Source organism: Catharus ustulatus, chromosome 1 (genome assembly GCF_009819885.2).
Source record: "Catharus ustulatus isolate bCatUst1 chromosome 1, bCatUst1.pri.v2, whole genome shotgun sequence".
In the NCBI taxonomy this organism is placed as follows: domain Eukaryota; kingdom Metazoa; phylum Chordata; class Aves; order Passeriformes; family Turdidae; genus Catharus; species Catharus ustulatus.
Genome location: NC_046221.1, coordinates 8,518,013 through 8,538,640, shown reverse-complemented (window position 1 = coordinate 8,538,640; position 20,628 = coordinate 8,518,013). Strand labels below are relative to the sequence as shown.

General features: G+C 37.6%; 1 protein-coding gene across 1 annotated transcript in view; it reads right to left on the bottom strand.

Moving 5' to 3' along the window:
• The window catches only part of UBE3C (ubiquitin protein ligase E3C), a 66,768-nt gene that overhangs the window by 18,279 nt on the left and 27,861 nt on the right, over positions 1–20,628 (bottom strand). The window contains exons 12-18 of the mRNA XM_033059430.1: positions 20,229–20,386; positions 19,445–19,677; positions 15,628–15,732; positions 14,718–14,805; positions 11,349–11,446; positions 7,988–8,120; positions 6,962–7,209 (exon numbers count right to left, since the gene is read on the bottom strand). Of these exons, the coding sequence (XP_032915321.1) occupies positions 6,962–7,209; positions 7,988–8,120; positions 11,349–11,446; positions 14,718–14,805; positions 15,628–15,732; positions 19,445–19,677; positions 20,229–20,386 (1,063 nt within the window). The remainder of the gene's footprint in view (positions 1–6,961; positions 7,210–7,987; positions 8,121–11,348; positions 11,447–14,717; positions 14,806–15,627; positions 15,733–19,444; positions 19,678–20,228; positions 20,387–20,628) is intronic.

Here is a 20,628-nt window from a genome sequence, read left to right as displayed (position 1 = left end):
TCAATGCCATTTGGGGGGTTTTGAGAGATCAGAGAGGAAAGCACTATAGATACCTGTGGATGCAATGGATAACTGATAGTTATCATTCATTACTGAATTTCCAGTAAAGGCTTAACAGATTTTTCTTGTCTCAAATTTAAACATAATTTAGGAAGAACTGAAGATAAAAGGAAAACTTCTCCTCATTATTTAAGTTTAATCTTCTGATATACTGAAACACTTGATACTACATAACTAACCTCTGGATATGCTTCTAAGATAAATCTCTATTTTAACAGCAGTGAAACTAGTAATTTTTAAAGTTCAAACCAATTCAAGAATTTCAGTAAATATTCCAGACCTAATTGACTGAAATGGATGTAGGTGTTCCCAACTGTGAAAAAAGATCCGGATACCATTACCACACACTCTAACTGTTTATTTATTCCCTGTCTAGGAACCTGATTTAGAGGCAATAAAATGCAATCAGTACACAAACCAGAAGCAGGAATCATCTGCTAATGGAACTTTTAATTGAGGAGTGACCAGTGACATGAGGTAATTCTTTCCATGCAGAACTCCTTGCAGAGACCTCTATGCACTTTATCACGGTAAACAATCACTAACATATGCATTAAAGAAAATTTAAATACATTATGACCCAATAAATATCACAATCCATCAATAAACACTTTTCCTCCCTAAAGATTTAGAGTTAAAATACCACATTTCAGTAGTCTTTTAGCACTAGACATATATTTACAAGGTTACTACTAACATAGCTATTTGTAATCAAAAGATAATTGGTTTTGTTAAATGCACCAGTACACAAAGGAGTTGACAAGCTGAAGAACTGTGTCAGAAAATAGATTCAAATTAGTTTACATCTGCATTCATAAATCATGAAACAACTTCCATAAGGTATTAATTCTGCTCTCTTAGGATTCTGCTTCCATACTAAGTTTATCATTAAAGGATCATGCCACTTTCCATGGTAAATTCCTGCTTTGATTCCATATCAGATGATTCAGCATTTTCTGAGACAAATGATCATCAGCTAACTTGCTTTTAAGCAAAATGCTGAATCTACAAAATCATATGTGAGATAACTGAAATTAATAAAACAAAGAGTTTATACCAATTACTTCCTCTTTGCATCAGTATCCCCAATCCCATACCTACCCTTCAGGTGCTAGCAGTATCAATTGTGGCTGCAGCACAAACTAATCAAAGGTGTACTCACTTAAACCAAGCCAAAGTGGGTCTAATTAAGCGAACAACAAAAAAAGGGAAAGGGCAGCCCAAAAATCACAAGGAAAAAACCCCACCCTCCAACAAAGTGGCAGTGCAATGCTTGACACACCATCCTATCAAACAATCAAATCTGTGAAACTCAGTTCTCATTGTGAGGTTTTCTTGTTTTGTTTTCTTTCCACAGGCTTTTGGTGCACAAACTACACTCAAATATGTTATTGGAAAAATTTCCTTGGATGTTTTAACTCCATACATGCAGCTTATTTATAATTTAAGAGTTTAGGATCTGATGCAGATCTTGCTGTGAAAAGCCTCTCCTGGTTCCATACTTCTTAGATAAGGCCTGAGAATGATTAAGAACTACTTTAGTTTTTCTGCAGAATGGATTCTACAGACACTGCTCATCTTAGAATTGTACCTTCCAGACAAGCACAATATTCAAAGTTACAAACAGCAGCCATAAGCTACACTCTCTAATATACACAAAAAAAAAATCTAATCAATAATTAGGTCTCACATTTACTTGTAGTGCAACAAAATCTCTATTTGATCCACTATTACTCTTCTAAAGCTTCATTTTACCCAAAGACCTATTCTGTAACTTTTTTTTTTTCAATTTTCAATCTATTTAATTAGCATTTAGATATGTGCAAAGAACAGTCTGTTAGATCTTAAATCAGTAAACTACAAAAACTCATAGGAAAATAAACAACTTTGCCTTTCATCAATGTAATACCCACAAGTCTATGCAAATTACTGACCTCCTATATATCATTAAATATGAATGATCAAAGAACTAAATCTAGATTGTATCCACAAACAAAATAATGGTACAATTTAAAATGAACCCATTAGTTTTTCTCTAATCCTTGCTGCTTCTTTTATGAACTTCTTTACTTGGTTCCACAAAGGAAGAACTCAGTTAAAAAAAACCTCAAATGACATTTTTTTCTCCATATTGCTTTCCCAGTAATTTAAGACAGAAGTTGGGTCTTGGCAAAACAAATCTAAATATTTCCAGAAAACCTTAGTGTCTTCCGAGGACTGCAGGTTCTATTGCTTAGAAAAGGGGATTTAATATTACATTTCAAAAATAAATGTTCTTCAGCAACATGAATGTGTGACTCACAAGTGCCATTTAATATTCTGGAATAAGAGAGGTGGTAGAATTGAGTAAATTCAAAGTGTATTATACAGAAATCTCTACTGTCAGAGTCACTCTGTTTAACATGCAGAGACAGTCACTGCAAAACAAAATAAATGCAAGAACTAGCAGGTTTATGTCAAAAGGGAAGAAGAGGAAACCATAAAAATTATCATACTAATCTATCTGTGGATTTCTTGCCATATTCTTAAACTAATGCTGATACTTCATGAAGTTTAAGTAAATTATCCTAAGAATCAGCAGCTTGATGTCAAAGAATTCCAAATACAAATAATGTCCTTTTCCACAACATCTGTCACAGTAACATCATTGAATAAATGCAAATGTAAACTGGAAATGGAGAAATATGTTGCATACTAGACTGAGTTTAGGTCAGAAAATGGTGAATATGATTTTAATTCTCCATCACTGTTCTACCAAGCACTGTTTCTGCTGGAATGGTTAACCAGTGTTTCCCTCTTTTCAGGTTTGCAGCAGATCACTCAAGAATCAGCATGGAGAAAATTCTCATTCAATATTCTCAGGTGATGCTTCCAAATTTCCTTGCTTTGTTGCTTCTTGGCAGCCTGTCAAAAAACACCTTTTGTGTTTTCCTGAGCCAGTTCCACTACACTGCCAAACCTGCAGCAGCAGAGTCTGCACATGGGGAGATTTTTAGAGCAGCCAGAACAACAATCCTTGCACATAGAAAGGAAGTGGAACCAAATCAGGAGCCTGCCCACAGCCCAAACTAACAAAACAGCAAAAGGATCACAGCATCCAGACTATCCATCCTTCTGGGACACCACTTGGGACAAGAAGACTTTACTTTCCAGAGAGCACAACAAAGATTTGGGGTTAGAACTCCTCTGCCTGAACATTCCTGACAGCTCAGGACACCCTTGGCTCTCAAGCAAAGCCTGGGATTCAGTCCCAGCTGTGCTTCCAGTGGGCAACACTGAGGTTCAAGTTTCTAACCCCTCCTGCAAGAGGAGACTCAGCAAAGGTGAGCATGGCCACTCAGCTTTAACTTCCAAGGAAGAGAAAGGAAAATGCTTAAAAGGCACCAGTGCTAAGGTAATATTTACATTTCAGATTAAAGTCACTGACAGTTGAGAAATGTAAACTTTGCAAGTGTTTGAGTAGCTGCTGTTTAAGCAAACTCATTTCTGTTTTTTTTTAAGGATGATTTTGGACAACATATGCAATTACATGACCATACAGTATTATTTCTACAAGACCTCTGCTCATCCAGTGACTACAAAATCTGCATGAACAGGCTATGCATTTTGTACACAGATTTTAATTTCATCATCAACTAGAAAAATACACCCAAAACTCAGGAATTTATTCAGGATTAAAATTATTTACATTTTCAGATATACCATTTTTCAAGATATGTTTTAAAAATTTTCAGATGTTTTTGCTTCTGAACTGACCAATTACCAAAGAAGATGCCAAGCTGCTACAAACTTCCTGATGAGAAGAAAAACTGAATTAGGTGTAACTTCATGGTGCTGAAAGTTAAATGCATTTGGATATTAGTATGAAGTGGTTACCAAGAGACAGAGAATTTCTATAAATTATTATATTTTAATGTATTTGTTTTCTGATAACACTGAAGCTTCTTACGTGAGAGTTTTTGGTGGCAGCACTCTTTACATACTGGTTTCCACAAATAAGAAATTGCTGTGGATGCCTGATTGCTTCCTTTGCATTGGATCTATTTTGTTTGCAAAGGGGCTTTTAATAATTCACTATTGCTCTAAAATAACCCTGTGCAAAGCATAAAATGGGCACATTTTTGAAAACGGATGAGTGGGTATTCAAAAACCTAACCAAGATCACAATACTGGCAGGTTTTGAATAGTATGGTCGTGCCTTATCTTTCTGTTTAATTCATCAAGTCTCTAAATACACCACTAAAAAGGTGTCTGTGCACCTGGGCAAGGGTAATTATTAAGTAGCACTGTCAATTCTTACCTTATCTACACATACTGCAAATACAAAAACAATTTATGCTTTCAAAATGTTAAATGATAGATTCTCTGATTTTAAAAAAAGCCAAAAAACTCTACTTGTAGCACTCTGTGAGATAAAACACATTTTGCAAGTTCTGTCTCTATGCTAATATTTGAAATTCAATTACAGAAGGCAATGTTTTGTTTTGACAGAGGAAACTGAAGACTCAAAATTACAATCGTTTTTAAAAATATTGTTTCAAACTTCTCCAGACAGTTCAGCCCTACCACAAAACATTTTTGTGGTAAAGTAATTTCCTTAACAATACCACAAGTATTTGCTTTCCCACTCCAAAAATTTATATATGCAGAAAGAAACTGAAGCTTGGATATGCAGTATCAGACATAATTACCAACTATTGTATTAGCACTGAATTCATCTCCCAACAGCACTGGGAACATCACTCAAAGATAATTTGTCTAAACAGCAGATTTGTAATTTCCATTCCTTAAGAAGTTTGGATGTGGCAGTGGCTGGGATGCATTAGCAGGGAATTTGCTTACAAAGAGGCAGTTTTATCTAAATCAGTCAACTGGCAACCCCCAAGCACAGCACTGTTTCAACAATTCACTGTTTGCCAACAACATCCCTTGAAACTGCTTCCAGCTTCATTAAAGACATCCAACTGCACATCAAACCTCCCTGCAAGGCAGCAGCAGCAGCAACATTTCAGCCTCCAAAATACTTCAGGCAGTTACATGGGACTTTTGCATCTTAAATACCTTCAGTATTAGACAGCTAAATAGCAGTTAATACTTTTTTTTTTCTGAAATGGAATCTGTATTCCAAATTTTGTTTCACAATTATTAGCTTTATAAAAATTATTTCGAGTGCTTAGAATGAAATAGCCTCAGTATTAAACCTGACCATAAAAGAAAATTGAATGTAATTAATGTTTGTAATGGTTTCTCTCTTTGTTCCTCCCCCTTCATTCTTCATCTAGCTCAAGAACCATCAATTAGCCTTTGAACATTCATATCACCAAATTATCAAGCACTAAAACTCAAGAAATACACAAAATGTACAAAATCCCAAACAGAGTAAGAAAAGTAATTTGCATGTGGCTCTTAAGCATGGTAAATGCTGATGGCAAATTTTAAATGCTACCAAGAACTGTATACCTCATACAACTGGTAACTTTTAAAACATTCATTTCATATATTCCGAATGATGGAAGTGCAACTGCAGTCATATTCCTAAAAGCTCCAGGTTGAAAATCACTATATGCAGAGTAGAGCTGGTGACTTCAATCAACTTAACCCCCCTAAGCACGAGGATATACACAGAAGCAAACACACACAAACTTTGCTTAAATGGCAGTCAGGATAACACAAATTTCCTGTACTTCCCAAATATATAATTTATTAAAATCAACCAGAAACTTAGTAGTAGTAATGTTCATACCCAACATCCAAAAGTTACAGTAATTTCACGAATACAAGCCGCACCAATTTGACTAAGATTTTGCTCCTAAACCGGAAATGCGGCTAATAATCAGGAGCGGCTAATACAACCTCAGAAGTGCCTGCCAGAGTGCTGAGCCGAGCAGCTGCAAAGTCGGCATTTTGCGATTGTTACAAATCGCTACTCTGTTGCACCGCGGGTGGAGCCTGGCTCCCTGTAGGCAGCACGGGGGGCGGGGAGAGAGGCGGGAGAGCTCTCTTTCCTCCTCTGCCACAGCCCAGGGGAGAGACGGGGGGGGCCCGGCGCCGCCATTGCCGCGGCCCGGGGAGGAGAGGGGGGACCCGGGCCGCCCCTACCGCGGCCCGGGGATCGGGGGGGAGAAGCCCGCACCACCATTGCTGCGGCCCGGGGAGGTGGGGGGAAGCCGGCGCCGCCATTGCTGCGGCCCAGGGAGGGGGGGGGAAGCCGGCGCCGCCATTGCTGCGGCCCGGGGAGGGGGGGGGAAGCGCCCGCCACCATTGCTGCGGCTCGGGGAGCCGACAGGAGCCCCGCGCAAGCCACTGCCGCGGCTCGGGGAGCCGACGGGGTGCTTTGTCCCCGCCCGCCGCTGCCCCGGCAGGAGCGGGGAAACTCCGTCCCTGCCCGCCGCCGGCGCCACGGGCGCGGGAAAGCTCCGTCCCCGCCCGCCGCCGCTGCCGTAGGAGCGGGGGAAGCTCCGTCCCTGCCTGCCACCGCGGGGCAGCGCCGACCCGGGGTGACCGAGCCCAGGGGCAGCGGCGGCCGGCCCCGAGCTGCAGCACCGAGCTGGCCCACCTGGCCCCGTCAGCGGCCCCTAGCGGGCCGAGCCTGCACAGCCTTAGCTCAGCCAGTAAACCCCGCCCTGCCGTGGCTCTGTTACTAATTGCACGCGGGTCCTCGCTGCGAACGACAGAGCGGCTTATATTCGTGTGCGGCTTATCTATGGACAAAAACCAAAATATTTGCCAACACCCAGAGATGCGGCTTATAGTCAGTGCGGCTTGTATTCGTGAATTTACTGTACTCCTAAGTGTGGGAAAATCTTTTGTTTTTCCCATCCACTCCTCCTAATTCGAAAAAAAACACAACTGAATAATTTCAGTACTGCTATAGCTTTGTATCACAGAACACTGGTTTTACCTTTCCAAGCATTCTCCCAAGGAAGTAGTAATGTCGGGCATAGGAGTCTCCAACAAGCATCTGTGCAGCAGGGTTAGGGTAAAGCAGTCCCTCATTGGTGGTCTTAAAAAAACCCTGGTTAGGGTTAAATCCTGATTTGAGGAGTTCATTCAGAAATTCTCTGAAAATTCCACCACCATCAATACCAGCTTCATCAAGACCGTGTGCATTAAGCAAGTGAACACGAATGCGCTTTTTTAGGTCAGGTTCTGCAGAGAAAGGAGAGACAAACTCAAATGCAATTGTCTGCTTCACTTCTGTATGGATAAAAACACATGTAACTACACACACAAACTATATATGATAGAATAAAAACTGACCTAGAAAATAGCAGCAAAACTCTTATTACTGGCTTGAATTTTAGAATATTCTGTTTGTGAAACACGCACTTTGTAGAAAAGGTCTTGTTTTAAGAGTCATCAAAAAAAGAAGTGGATAAGACCACAGGTGGAGGAATAAAAAAAATCCTAGAAAATATTTTTAAAAGACCCAGGAATAATTTGAAAATTGTATTTATATAAAATATTGTGAGTGCAAGACTCACACAGATTCACATGAACGTGTGATTTAATTCAATGTAGTAAAATGTATAGTACTATATCCCATCATTAAAAAGAGCTCTGCGCTATTATCAGACACATTGTGCCTAGCAAATCCCATTCAGTCTATACGTATATGTTGGTAAAGATTGCCAAAGCAGATAATATCTAAGAATTACATAGAAAAATATATAAATTACAATTATTTGGATGAGCAAATGGGAAGAAAAGCACCATAAAAACAGGTTGTAAAGAGATTATTTAGACTGCAATAATCAGAAAGAATATGGGAGAAAATTACTTCTGTAAAAACGAGGAAATTTAACTTTTAAGAACTTTCGTATCTCAGAGCTGATAAATCTACAGCATACCAGTCAAATAAGCAAATATGGAAGTACATGGTAAGAACAATAAAGTGTTGTGAACAAGCTGATAATTGCAAACATACCATTCTCAGGAGAAAGTTTATCATAAGCATCTTCATAAATATAATTTCTTCTGATAGTGACATTAATTCCATCCAAAAATGGCCCATCTCCTTGAACTTCTTGTTTATCAGCATAGATCAGTCTTTGAAAAATCTGTTAAAATGAATGAAAAGAGCAATCATGTCATTGTGCAGATCTAAATATTCAACAAGAGATGGTTATTCACTCCTGTCACTGTCCTTTGAGCTGCCTCTGGCACTCACTTTAAAGTGATTTGTCTTCTATCTCACTAAGCTGAAGAAACTTCAATAGAGAGTCATGACCCATGAAAGAGGATAAGGGGGACAGAAATGCAAACAACTTTTATGTGCTAAGATACCATCTTCAGTTCCTTCTACATAAAGAGGCAAATCTACATACATTGTGTCAGTGCTTCCAGTTTCCTCTCCCTAACTCTCAGAGTTCTGAAATGCAAAGTATTCAAAAACAAAGGAAAAAAGTCCCATGAAGTATTTTACACACACAGAAATTATTCTCAATACCAGTAAATAATTTTTGTTGCTATTTGCAATGGTCAGGAACATTCTCAGTAATGAGAAAATAGGTACCAGTTCCCCTTGTATAAGCAGTAAACAAATAATTCAGGCTATAATCATGGATATTACTGTAATATTTAAAAAATAACCAGAGCATCATAAAAATTCAGAACAATTATGCCAGGTGAAGTACAAATTCAACTTCACACTGTCCATTTTCAAGTCTTCACAGCAGGAACTTGTTCCCCTGAAGAATACCTGTAGCTAACTGTGATTCTATGCCAAGATGTTGCATGGGAGGGGGTTGCCTAATATATAATAATATTCCCTCTATCCAGGCAGTGTATGTTTACTATATTCTCCCTTGGCATCATTCCCATATTCAATAAATAGTCTAGCACATTTTCCAAAGGATATAATCTCCCAGTGATATGTCAGACAATTTTTTAATGAAGAAGATTAAATAAATAAGAGTCTACTTTTAAAAACAACGAATTTACCATGAAAGAGGAAATCTGACCCCAGCAAACAAAGGCAGAGTAAGGTCTCAAATCTACTGTTTTTATGGGCAACTGTTGCTAGTGGAGAAGATGCTTTCTAACCAGGAAAATTACAGTACAGACAAAGCAGAAATCTTTCCTAAGGTACACAGCAGAGAAAATAGTCCCAAGCTACAGAAAGAGAAATAAGGGATGGACATAAAGAAAAAAGTTCATAATAGGAATGATTAGGTATTGGAAAAAGTTTTGTGAGAATTTGTGAAATCTCAGTTTCTGGAGATAGACAAAACTCATCTGGACAAGTCCTTGTGCATGCTGACCCAAGTCTGACGTTATCCTTGTGTGGAGGAACGATGTAGACTAGAGTACTCCAGAGGTCCCTTCTGGCCTAAATGTTTCTAGTTTTATAACATCAAGGCACATAGCCACAGGCACCTTTTTCTATGTACAGAGCATGAGAATTTGCTCAGTACCACTCTTCTTGAAGCAGGACTAGATAGTTTATTAATTGTTACCCAATTAAAGATAGAAAAAATCACCTGGTATTACATCTCATAGCAAAACTCTTTTGGGTCCTTACTCTGACTCCCTACATAACTCAATGTTCCTGGATATGTTAGTCCTGAAAATGAGAACTCTAATGCACAACTGAAGCATTTGCAATTACTTCAGACAAACAGAGGAAAACAAGCAATGCTGACTGAAGCACACACCATGGGAAGTAGCATCACCATAGGCAAGCTGACCAAAGTATGGCCTAAGGAGGTGAGAACCAAGGCACTTGCTGCAAATTGCATTCATGATCTCCCACAGACTGTGCCTTAAGGCTGAAGGGGAAAACATTCCCTGGGGCCAGAAAGCTGAAGAGCCTACCATGGAACTGCACTCTGCAATTGCTTGTAAGAGTATCTGTTATCTGGTAAGTCAAGGTAAAAATAGCATGAGGAAGTCAGGAGATGAAAGGGCATATGGAACAACCCACACACACAAGCAGCATTGAGCTTACCCTATTAAATTACAGAGCAATAGACAGCAACTGACCAACAGGAAAAAAAAACCTTGTTATGGTTGTGGTATTTTCTTCCCTTATTGCAACCTGCTCTGTAGAGGCAGTGGGAGACTCCAAAGGAATGCTGACTCCCACTGTTACACAAAAAGGACTGTACACACTTGTTCCAAAACACAGAGTAACAGGATCTCCTCTCTGAACTACAGAAGTTCAGTCGTAGCTTTATCCTTATCTCCAAGCTCTAATGCCATTGTTACTTCAGTTTTTGTGATAAAAGCACACAGGGTTCTGTGAATTCCAATTGCACCAAAAAAGGCTTTATGAATTCCAAAACCACAACATGTATGCATCTCAGCACAGCTTTAAGAAGTCCAGAGGCTGGAATGCAATGACTATGTCATGACATAGAGATCCCTGCTTGAGGCCAGCTCCTACCATTCCCTGTAATCCTAGTGTAGGACAGCCATACAGTAATAAGGTGTTTTGTTGGAACAACTGTTTCATAGAAGCCTGAGAAAAGAACTACACATTTTCTACCAAAGCTGCCTCCGTCTGTTTTGACAAATAAAGACTGACTTTCCCTATGGAATTACTCTTCATTCCCTTGACAGTGTCTTGAAATGTAAGATTTCCAAGACAATTTAGGGACCAGTTTTTAAATAATTGATACTAAAACTAAATCAATTTTAAAAAAATGTGTTTAACAGAAATAAAAAAGGTTTTAGAAGATTTATGGTGGAAACTGAAAGAGGTAATAGAACTAACAGTCACATCTATAAAATCTCAAGAACACTCAAAAGCAAATCCAATCAATCAAGTACAAGAATCTTGCAAGTTTTAAGCTATACACCCTATTGAAATCCAGTTACTCAGCTATGAATGCAGGGACTTCATCTCTAGGAGTTAATTTCCCAAAACAGAGATCCATTATCTCATCTGGAGCAACCCCAGGCAGTGCATCCACGTCTCCAGCTGTGACCCTGCACTCAGGTACAGACACAACCACAAACCTTGGTGCTGTGCCACCACAAGAGGGTGCAATGGTGTAGAGCCATCCCAGAGCCGGGACTGCAAACTGCTCCCACCTGCCTCGGAATAAATCTTTCTAACTTCAATGCAAATATATTAAGGGCAAATAAATAGGAAAGTAAGAGAGAAATCATTAATGTCAAATGTTCAGTTGCTACATGAGTACTGAGGAAAAACAGTGCAGACTGCCATACCCTTCTGTAGGGAATCTGAACTGAATCCAGTTTCTACCTGAGTGCTCTTTTTACACTTACTCAAAACAAAAAGCTAAAAAAACCAATAGCATATTAAATTAGAAATTAGGTACCTTTACTCTTTCTTCAAAAGGAACTACAAAAGGTAGCTCTGTCAGAATTGCAAGTTGTCGTTCTTCAGATACAGAAAGAGGTGCTGGTTCCAAACCCACTTAAAATAGAAACAATAATTTAAAAAATTTTGGTAACAACATTTTTTAAAACAATTTATTTTGTATCAAATGACTCAATCTGCTTTGTATAAAAACACATACATTAAAATAGTTTGTTTACTACATATTCACTCAAAGTCTTACCTTTCTTTAAACATCAGTTGCTACAGGCAAACTGAAATATAAGCAGTGAAAACACACAAAACCAAAATGCATATAAAAATACATACTTCCATACCTGTATTTTATTCAGGAAAAAAAGAATCTTACTGACATTTTAAAAAAATGCATGACAGAAGACAATTAGTAACTGTGATGATTAAAAATTTTCATTGCAGAAATACACAATATTCCTATTCTCATGCAGTTATTGTGCTTTCAACTACATCATCTACTTTCAATCAAGTTGCTAGGTAAAAACATTTAGAATTAAACCAAATCTAAGGTAACCAACAGAAAGATAATATTCAATGAGTTTTCTCTCCTATCAGCTAAGTCAGTGACCACATTAAATCCCAGTCACTGCAGAAACAGTGAAAACATCATCAAGAACCTGTATAATATCCTTAAGACAAAAATCTTGGAGAAGAATCCAAGAAGCCACAGCAGAGAGGCTCGTTCATGCAGCTCCCAAACTGCTGTGCAGCTCCTTTGAGCCCACAGAGGACGTTTTTAGGAAACAACTCAACTTTTGGTGATGCACAGTAGCAATGACAATCCTGCTCTAACTTCTTGAGGAAACTCAGCCAGTGAGCACATATCTGACTGTAAATTAATTAAGTGTAGTCGGTGCTGCACTCTGATGAGCCACTGTGGCCAAAGGTCCACCTGACTGCAGTTTACAGAGGTAACAACACCCACAGTTCCTCAGCTGTTTCATTTTCATGTTTAATAACCACCTCTCTGAAAATAATACTCCAGAGTCTGGACTATACACAGAGTGTATTACAAAGCAAATGCTTCATGTCCCTACCCTGTCTGGAAGTTTTTGATTACAAGGTTTCAAGGTTTTTTCTTTGGCTTCTACCCATGGTGACAAGTGTCTTCTGCCATCTTCTGGACTGAACACTTCTATGTTCTTTTTTGTTTGTTTTTTAAAGCCTCAAAGCACTTTCAGTAGGGATATTTTAAGCACCAATTTAATAGGATATGACCCTAAACATCACTAATCTTGATATATATTCATTGAGAGCAGGTTTCAACATTGCAAGCCTTTGGAATTTCTGATAAAATGCTTATTTGTGATTACCTTTAGTTTACTTAGTAAACATTTTTAATTAAAGTCAATGTATGAAGCCTATTAAGCTAACAGTTAAAAGCATTTTAAATGAAAAGTGCATGTACAGCAAAGGTAAACTACTACATGACTTCGACAGTTCAATTATTTCAGTCAATTAGTCAATTTTATCTGCATTTCTCCATCACAGCTTCTTTCCTTAAAGAGAAATATGGGATGGAGTCATCAATACAGAGGGCATTTAGAACTCACAAGTCTGCCATTTAAGTAAATGAAAAAGCACAAATAAACATGACCATATGTGATTCAGCAGTACTTTCATGCTAATTGGCTTTAACCCATATGGACTCAAGAGGGATTAAACAAGTCATGTGCACAAGGTTACCTGCTTGTTTTCACACATTCATGTTGACTGCACTTTCTTTTTAGCCTGATTTCATAAGAAAATGAGGTTTACATGAACACAGTCATCTTTCCTCACCATCTTGCCTCCAACATACTTGAGTTCATCAGCTGAACTTCAACAGAGAATAGGAGATGCAAAAATACCAAGTACTGTGAAAATTTTCAATGGGCCAGAGAGAAGAAATTCCTTTAGCAACCTGAATACAGGCAGAGCCAGGAGAGCAGTGCTCAGTGTGCCAGCTCACCTGAAGGCAGCCAGGAAAAAAGAGGGCACACAGCTGCTCACACCAGCACAGCACAGGCACTCCTTATCCCCCAGCTGCCCACACCAGGGGAGGCATGAAATGGAGAGAACTGAGGGAATCTGGACAAGGGAAACCTGGCAGGGAGCTCAAGGAACTGTAGGTATGATGGCAAGGAGACCAGGAGAATGTGGAAGTGATAAAGGTACAATAGGTTTGACAGTGGAGAACATCCAGACAGTATAAACAGCTGTGGAGAGTCATGTAGGTCAGTGAAAGAAACAAAAACTGCTGATGTGGAGAAGAGGGGACTTCCAAAGAAAGAAACTAAACTGAAAAAATATGTAATTAAAAATTCTCAAACTGAGCCAACTAGTTGTTATCTGGAAACTACACTAAGAAGGTAATCAAAATAAACTTTTACCATCATAGTTACTCAAATAAAAATTATCACTAGAAGTCTTTAGGTTTCAGCTCTGGACAAAGCTCTTAATTCTGTACAACCCTACAGCAGCATTTAAAGGCTACAGTCCCTACATGATCTACTCTATCTGGCAAAACTAACTCAAGCAGATTGCATCATCTTGAAAGACAGCAAGGACTAATGTAGATTAATCATTTGCCGTTTAAAGGCCCCACTTTAAATTCATTATTAATTCTGCTTAAGTGTCAGTGAATTAACGATTATTTTACCTGATCACAGAGAGGTGAAATTCTAGAATAGTGAAGCTGAAAAGGTATGAAAAGCTGCAAGAAACAGACTGTCTACATGAGAAAGCATATTGGCACAACTAATCTAGTGTAAATTTACCCTGATTGCTAGGTTTGTCCCATTCTCTAATCTTTCTCTGCAAGTTCCATAAAATCCTGATATTTTGAGTAATCCAGAGGTTTAAGTTTCTGCCTTATCTAATTAGAGGCAATATTTATAAACAGGAATAAATATTTACCATGCAAAGCCTGTTTGTTACAGTTTGCTACATAATGAAAATGTTTCTTTATAGTATACAGTAAAAGCAAAATCTCAATGCTTTACATCTTCTGCAACTGTATTAATTATCCTATTCTGGGTAACTGATTTTGATACATATTAATAGATTATTTTAAAAACACATCATTTCTCCACCTCATCATTTCCCCTCACCAATGCCAGCACAAGCTTGAGCAAGTAAATTATTAAATTAAATAAGATTAAATATTCTAAAGACATGCACACATGGATACAAGTACACAATTAAAAAAAATATCTTAACCAAAATTATAAAAGATTGTCTTGCTTTTGGCTAACAAGATTTTACTGCAAAATACTGAGTTCTAGATTTCTTTGCATAAGGTAAACTCTTATTTGGACTTAGCAAAGCTGAAATTGCACAGACAGTGTCTTACCATCCAAAGTTGATTGCAGTGGTCCTATCCTCCCCATCCTCCTGACTCTCCAGACATGTCTGGCTGATGGCACATACAGCTGTGTGACCTCACAAATTAACAGGATTTCACAGTTAAACAGGACCCAATTACACATTACAATTTACTATTGCACAGTAAGTACACTGAGTTGCCATATGCAGGAGTGTGACCGAATGCCTTAACATCTTCATTTCTGCTGATCCCTCCTTACACTTGTGCCTTACAGGAGAGCTGCACAATTAACAACAATACAATGTAAATCCCATGTTTTTAAAAATACCACACAATGTTACATTCAGTTCTATTATTTAGGACACTTGAGAAGCTGACTTTGAATTTGGAGATGTCAAATATTCTGTTTATTTTATATTGAGCATGTGTCATGATTCAAAGGAATCTAGGCCAGGGCAGGTATTAGCTTTTTCTTCTGCACACATATATATACTTTTTGAGATCAATGTCATTTTTTTTCCAAAAGCTCTTAGAAAAAGTAATTTCTAGGTGAGGTAAGTACAGAAAATGCTGCTGAATTTTCTTCAATTTTGGAAAATAATTTTCCCCACTATAGCGCAATTCTTCCATTTAGCATTTTTACTATGAGAAGATGCAACTAAATGCTACCAGATTTCCACTTCTCTGCTATAAATGCCAATGATTTACACTCTTGCACTGTAGGGCAAGTTCTCCTTCATGGATTGGAAATGTGCTTTAACATACAAGTTTCTTAACAGATGCAAGACTCTTGGATCAGAGAAAAACAACATTATTCCAGGTTTTAAACCATACAATCTATGCAAAATCAACACTGCTAATACTGTCAGGAATCAAACACTTTACCACTGAAAATCTGGCACCTGTAAGGCTTTGTGGGAAAGGATATGACTCTTACCTTATCTGCTTTAATGTTTTCTTGTTCTGAGAGCCAGTGATTTGGTGGACAGAAATTTCTCCTTGTATCCCTAGATTTCAACATTTTCACTAAATTTGTGATGACCTAGGTGTCAAACACAGACATTCAATATACATTTAGCACTGTGAATGAAATTATGTCATTTAAAATGCAAAAGGTTTTTTTTTTAAAAAAAAAATCAGTAATGTATAGAATTGCCACTTATTTTTAACTCACAAAACCCTGCTGTTAGACTTAAATACCTTAGAATGAAATTAAGTAATCATGGTTTATTTGCAAGACATCAAAAAACCTGGCTTATTAAAGTATCATTCCAAAATCTAGGAACCAGGATACACAGCAGTACTGCACACCTAAAGTGCTGCATGCAAGTTCAGGGAAGCACAAACAAATCATTACCAACATTAAACTACTTATTCAAAGAAAATAACACCTAACCAAGTATGGACACAATGTGTATTATTATGTATGTATATAATGTTTTTTATCTTCCTAGCAAAATTGAGAGGCTGAGAAGAATTGTTATCATGGTCACTAGGGTGTCTTTGCAATTTTAGTGTTTTTCCTGGTAGTTTCCTCCAATCCAGAAAAAAAACAGAAGCAGAGAAACCAAGGGAACAAGTTCTCCACCTCAAGCAGAACTGCCACACTCGGTTGCATGTCTTCTGTCCAAAGCTGAATCAAGTTCACCCACCACCACATAAAACATAATTAAGTGGAATCAATAGAATAGTAAATTACTAGGCTAAAAAGACATTATCACTGCTACAATGAACAGCCATCTGTTTGGCAACTTTAAAGTACAGCACTTGAAAAATGAATAACAAAAAAAAGTACACAGAGATTTTCTGAAATAATCTTGCTAAAGGACACTCTTAATAGACAGGTGTCAAGAGTAACAAAGTTTAATGGGCCTTCTAAAGGATTCTGTGTCTAGATGCCACACAAAAGAGCTTTTAACATCCAGTTTTTAAGGTAATGTCTTTATTCAAGAGAGAACAAAGAATGCTCTTAAGGGAACTGTCTGATTACATGGGAATTGTCATCACCTTTCCCTTATAAAATTCAGTGCAGGTTACATGAGTCACTGAAGTTCTCTGGTCCCATTACCACTCTAAGTGAGAGGCAAATGTTTTCAAAAAGGAAAATAAAATGAGAAAATATGATCCATGTGAAGACCATGTGTTTTATAAGCACCTAAAGAATCCTTAAAGGAAGATGAATCAGATTAGGTGAAATTAAGAGTTTCTCCTGCAGAATGCATGGATACTGAGAGCACTAACCCACTGCCACTCTAACTCAACTTTTGTAACAATTTTTGTAAGTATGTATTCCATTGGAAGGGAAGATACACTGTAATAAAAAATATCAAAATGGGAATTTCTTCCCAATAAAGTGTCCAGTGCAAGCAGCATTCAAAACTAAAATTCAGCAAGATTAGAAACTTGATTCCACAGGATTAACTCAAGATAAGTGAAATAATTACTTCATTTAACAAAATCCATTTTCATGTACTCATAACTTAAAGATTTTTTATGAAATCTCTAACAGCTGACTACACTACTCATCATTCCACCAAGCCAAAAATGGGGGATTCTGTTGAATGAAGACATTTGCACATGTAAATCTTACCAAAGACCTCCAATCTGTTAGCAAATATGCACATCATCCTCAGCAGTCTCACTGCTTCCAGATTTACCATCACCATTACTTGCAGAACAAAAGCCTATATGTGCATGTATATATGTGTGTATACATATCTAGATTCCATTCACTTTATATATACACATATGTATTTCACTAGACACCAGAGACATGGAATATACACAAAAGAAGTGAGGAAAAAGAAGAAGGAAAAAGGGAAAATAAAAGCACAGATCATAAGGAAGGAATGCGCTTTTTTTCAGCCAGCAGCTTGCAAAAGCTTTAGCAAAGATAAATCCCATATAATTGATACATATATTTGACACAGTGCAAAAGAAAGAAAAAGTATTTTCTACTTGAATTTATAATTAACTACTTTAGCTTTGTTTGAATGATCTGGAAGAAGGTACTGCTGCCTGCTTACTGTCAGGAAGCAATTTGGAAGCTGCCTGCAGGAAAGACTATGCACAGGAGTCTTCTCAATAGCATTAACTTCAGGCACATTCAATTTTTATCTGTTACAACAAACATGCTTCTGAAGAAGTAAACAAGGGAAGCTGTACTATTATCTTATTTTTTGGGTAGAGCTGGAGCCTTCCAGATACCCTCAAGACATTTCCAGTGCAGCTGATGGAAGACAACTCTGGCACCTGAGCATAGTAAGAGCACACCCAGTTTTGACACTTCCACTACAAGTTTAATTTCTGACTGCTGAAGTAGGACAAAGTAACTCAGGATTTTAAAGCTTTCTGAATGACAGCAAAATATGATCAAATTCACCCAAAATCCACCAACCTACACAAAGACTGATTAACCATGATAAACTAAAGCAAACAAAAAGGAGGCATGATATGAACTGCATGCATAAAAATATCCCTGGTGTGACATATTTCTCTTAAAAAAAAAGACATATTAGGGGTTTCATTTGTGACCTTTAAATCAAAAGTTTATTTGGTAATTTAAAGACAAGTAATTAAATTACATTGTGCAAACATATATTAGATCAATCTGTGCAAATTACAGATTCAGTGGTGCATTAGGACTGTATTCAATGCAATCAAAACATTATCAGTTACTCTCACTGCTATTAATGCTTATGCTCATAAGTGAAATGTGTTGTAAAATCAGGCAGAATAGGCTGGATAGAGGCTACCTTAGACTTGTAGAATGAATAAGCATTCCTTAATTAGCCCATCAGGTTAAGTGCAAGCCTTAATGGGCCTTTCCTAAAGTCTAGCATGACATCTTTCTCCAAACATGGCCAAGAAGAAAGTTCCATTAGCAATATTAATACAAGCTTAGTTGATCATTTTCATTCAATTAACTTCTTTCAATTAAATAGATAGCTTGACAAAAGCAGTGATAAAAGACCTGAAGGGACAGCTGATGACTCGAACTGAACATTAGTGTGCGAGAGGTCGCCAGTATTAAACAGACTGTAAATCTAGCATTCAATTTGGAAAATGCATTTCTTCTGCTCCCACTTCTTTAATGAGCAATTTTAGCTGACTAGATGTGTTTGCTGCAGAATTTTCATGACAAGTCAAGCACTCCTTTTTTTTCAGCAACAGTTATATGAGGGGTTTTTTTCTGCCAATGTTTTTAGCTTCTCTTAACTCATGTCTTAGCTAGGACACCAGCAGAAAAACACTGGTGGATATCCAGAAAGAACATACACTAAATTCACATTTGCTAAGCCACATTCACTTTCCCTTTAGTATTCCAGCAAACCAAAAACAAGGAATACCAGCAGGTTTTAGGAGAACACCAACAAAACCAATACAGCATGGTACCAATATAGTGAAGTCTCTGGTACAGAAGTACTTGAGCAATCGTAAGATTTTGTTGGAATTTCACACCTATGCAAAGTTATGACAACATGCTTAAGCACCATTCTGAATGGGAGCCTGAGTTAAAACCCATATTTTACACAGTAACTGAATTAAGAGTTGACAGAAGGAAAAAAAAAAGTGGTTAGTTATCAGACTTCAGTTGCTTGAAGTTTAGCATATATGCCAAACAGCAATCTTCCCAAATCCATATTCCTTGTTGCAACATCAATAAAATTAGAGGAAAAAAAATGTAATTTCATCTCTTCAACAGAATCATGAACATTTTATTCAGCTATATTCTGAAAACAGATATAATTTACCTTAAATAACTGAATCCACCTTTTCTGTTCTGTCTGTATACATTGCTGCATTTCTGTGTTTTTTGTTACTCCAACACTTCTAAATGCTGCAATATATTCCTCACGAACCTCTGGCTTTGTTTCTGGGTAAGCCAACTTTATGATTCCTAGACATGCATCTCGAAGGCAGCGGGACAGTATTACAAGCTCTTCTAGTGTAAAAGGCATCATTGATGATTGTCTCTGACCTACAACTACATGAAACACAAGCTTCAGTTTCCTTAAATGACTTTTAAAAACTCCACTTATTTAATTAAACTTTAATATTCATACACATCATGTAAAGGTAGAGAAAAGCAACGTCACCCAAAAAGAGAATGAGTAAACATTTAGAAAGGAGATCAAATCTTAGGATTGTGTGTAGTCACAATTATTTTAACTGCACTATCCCCTTGATCTCTTTTGTGATTCCTGCTATGTTAAATTTATACATCAAACTACAGGTTCAGTCCACAAGTTCGCTCTGTTCACTAACTCATGAAAAATTATCATGATTAAAACTTCCATATCAGACCCTGTGGAAAGCTAGGGTTCCCAAGGTGCAGACCATTAATTTTTCTCTCTTTTTTCTAAGTGCAATCACCATAAAAGAGCCAGCTGACAGCTGAGTGCTCAGGGGACCATCAGCAAGCCAGCCCAGAAGCTCCTTCCTCCCAGATGTCAGCAAATCATTGCCCAGGGAGCTCTCCAGCCTCACACAAAAACATTTCACAAAGCACTGCTATTTAGTATACTCAAAACTCACCTTCTATTGGGTCACCAAAGAATTCATTATCATGAATAGAAATAAGTGAGTGACTAAACAAAGAGCTGAAAAGGTAGAATAGAGGGATAATTCGGCTAGAGTCCTCTAAAGACATCGGAGAGCCTCTTGAAATCACTTGAAGGAGTGGCACCATAGACCTTAAAATACAAAATGCAGTGTAAAAGAGAAGGTTAATAAAACACTCCATAAAGTACTGCCTTCAGCATTCTAGTAAAAGAATGTGGTAGTAGCTCCAACAGCAATATAAAAATGGTGTTTTCAGTTAAATAACTATTATTTCCAATTTTAGGAAAATAAGGTTACTCTTCACAAGTTCTTGTGACTGGTACCTCAGTGTCTCCATGGGCATTAACTAACACAGACTGCAGATACTTAGGAG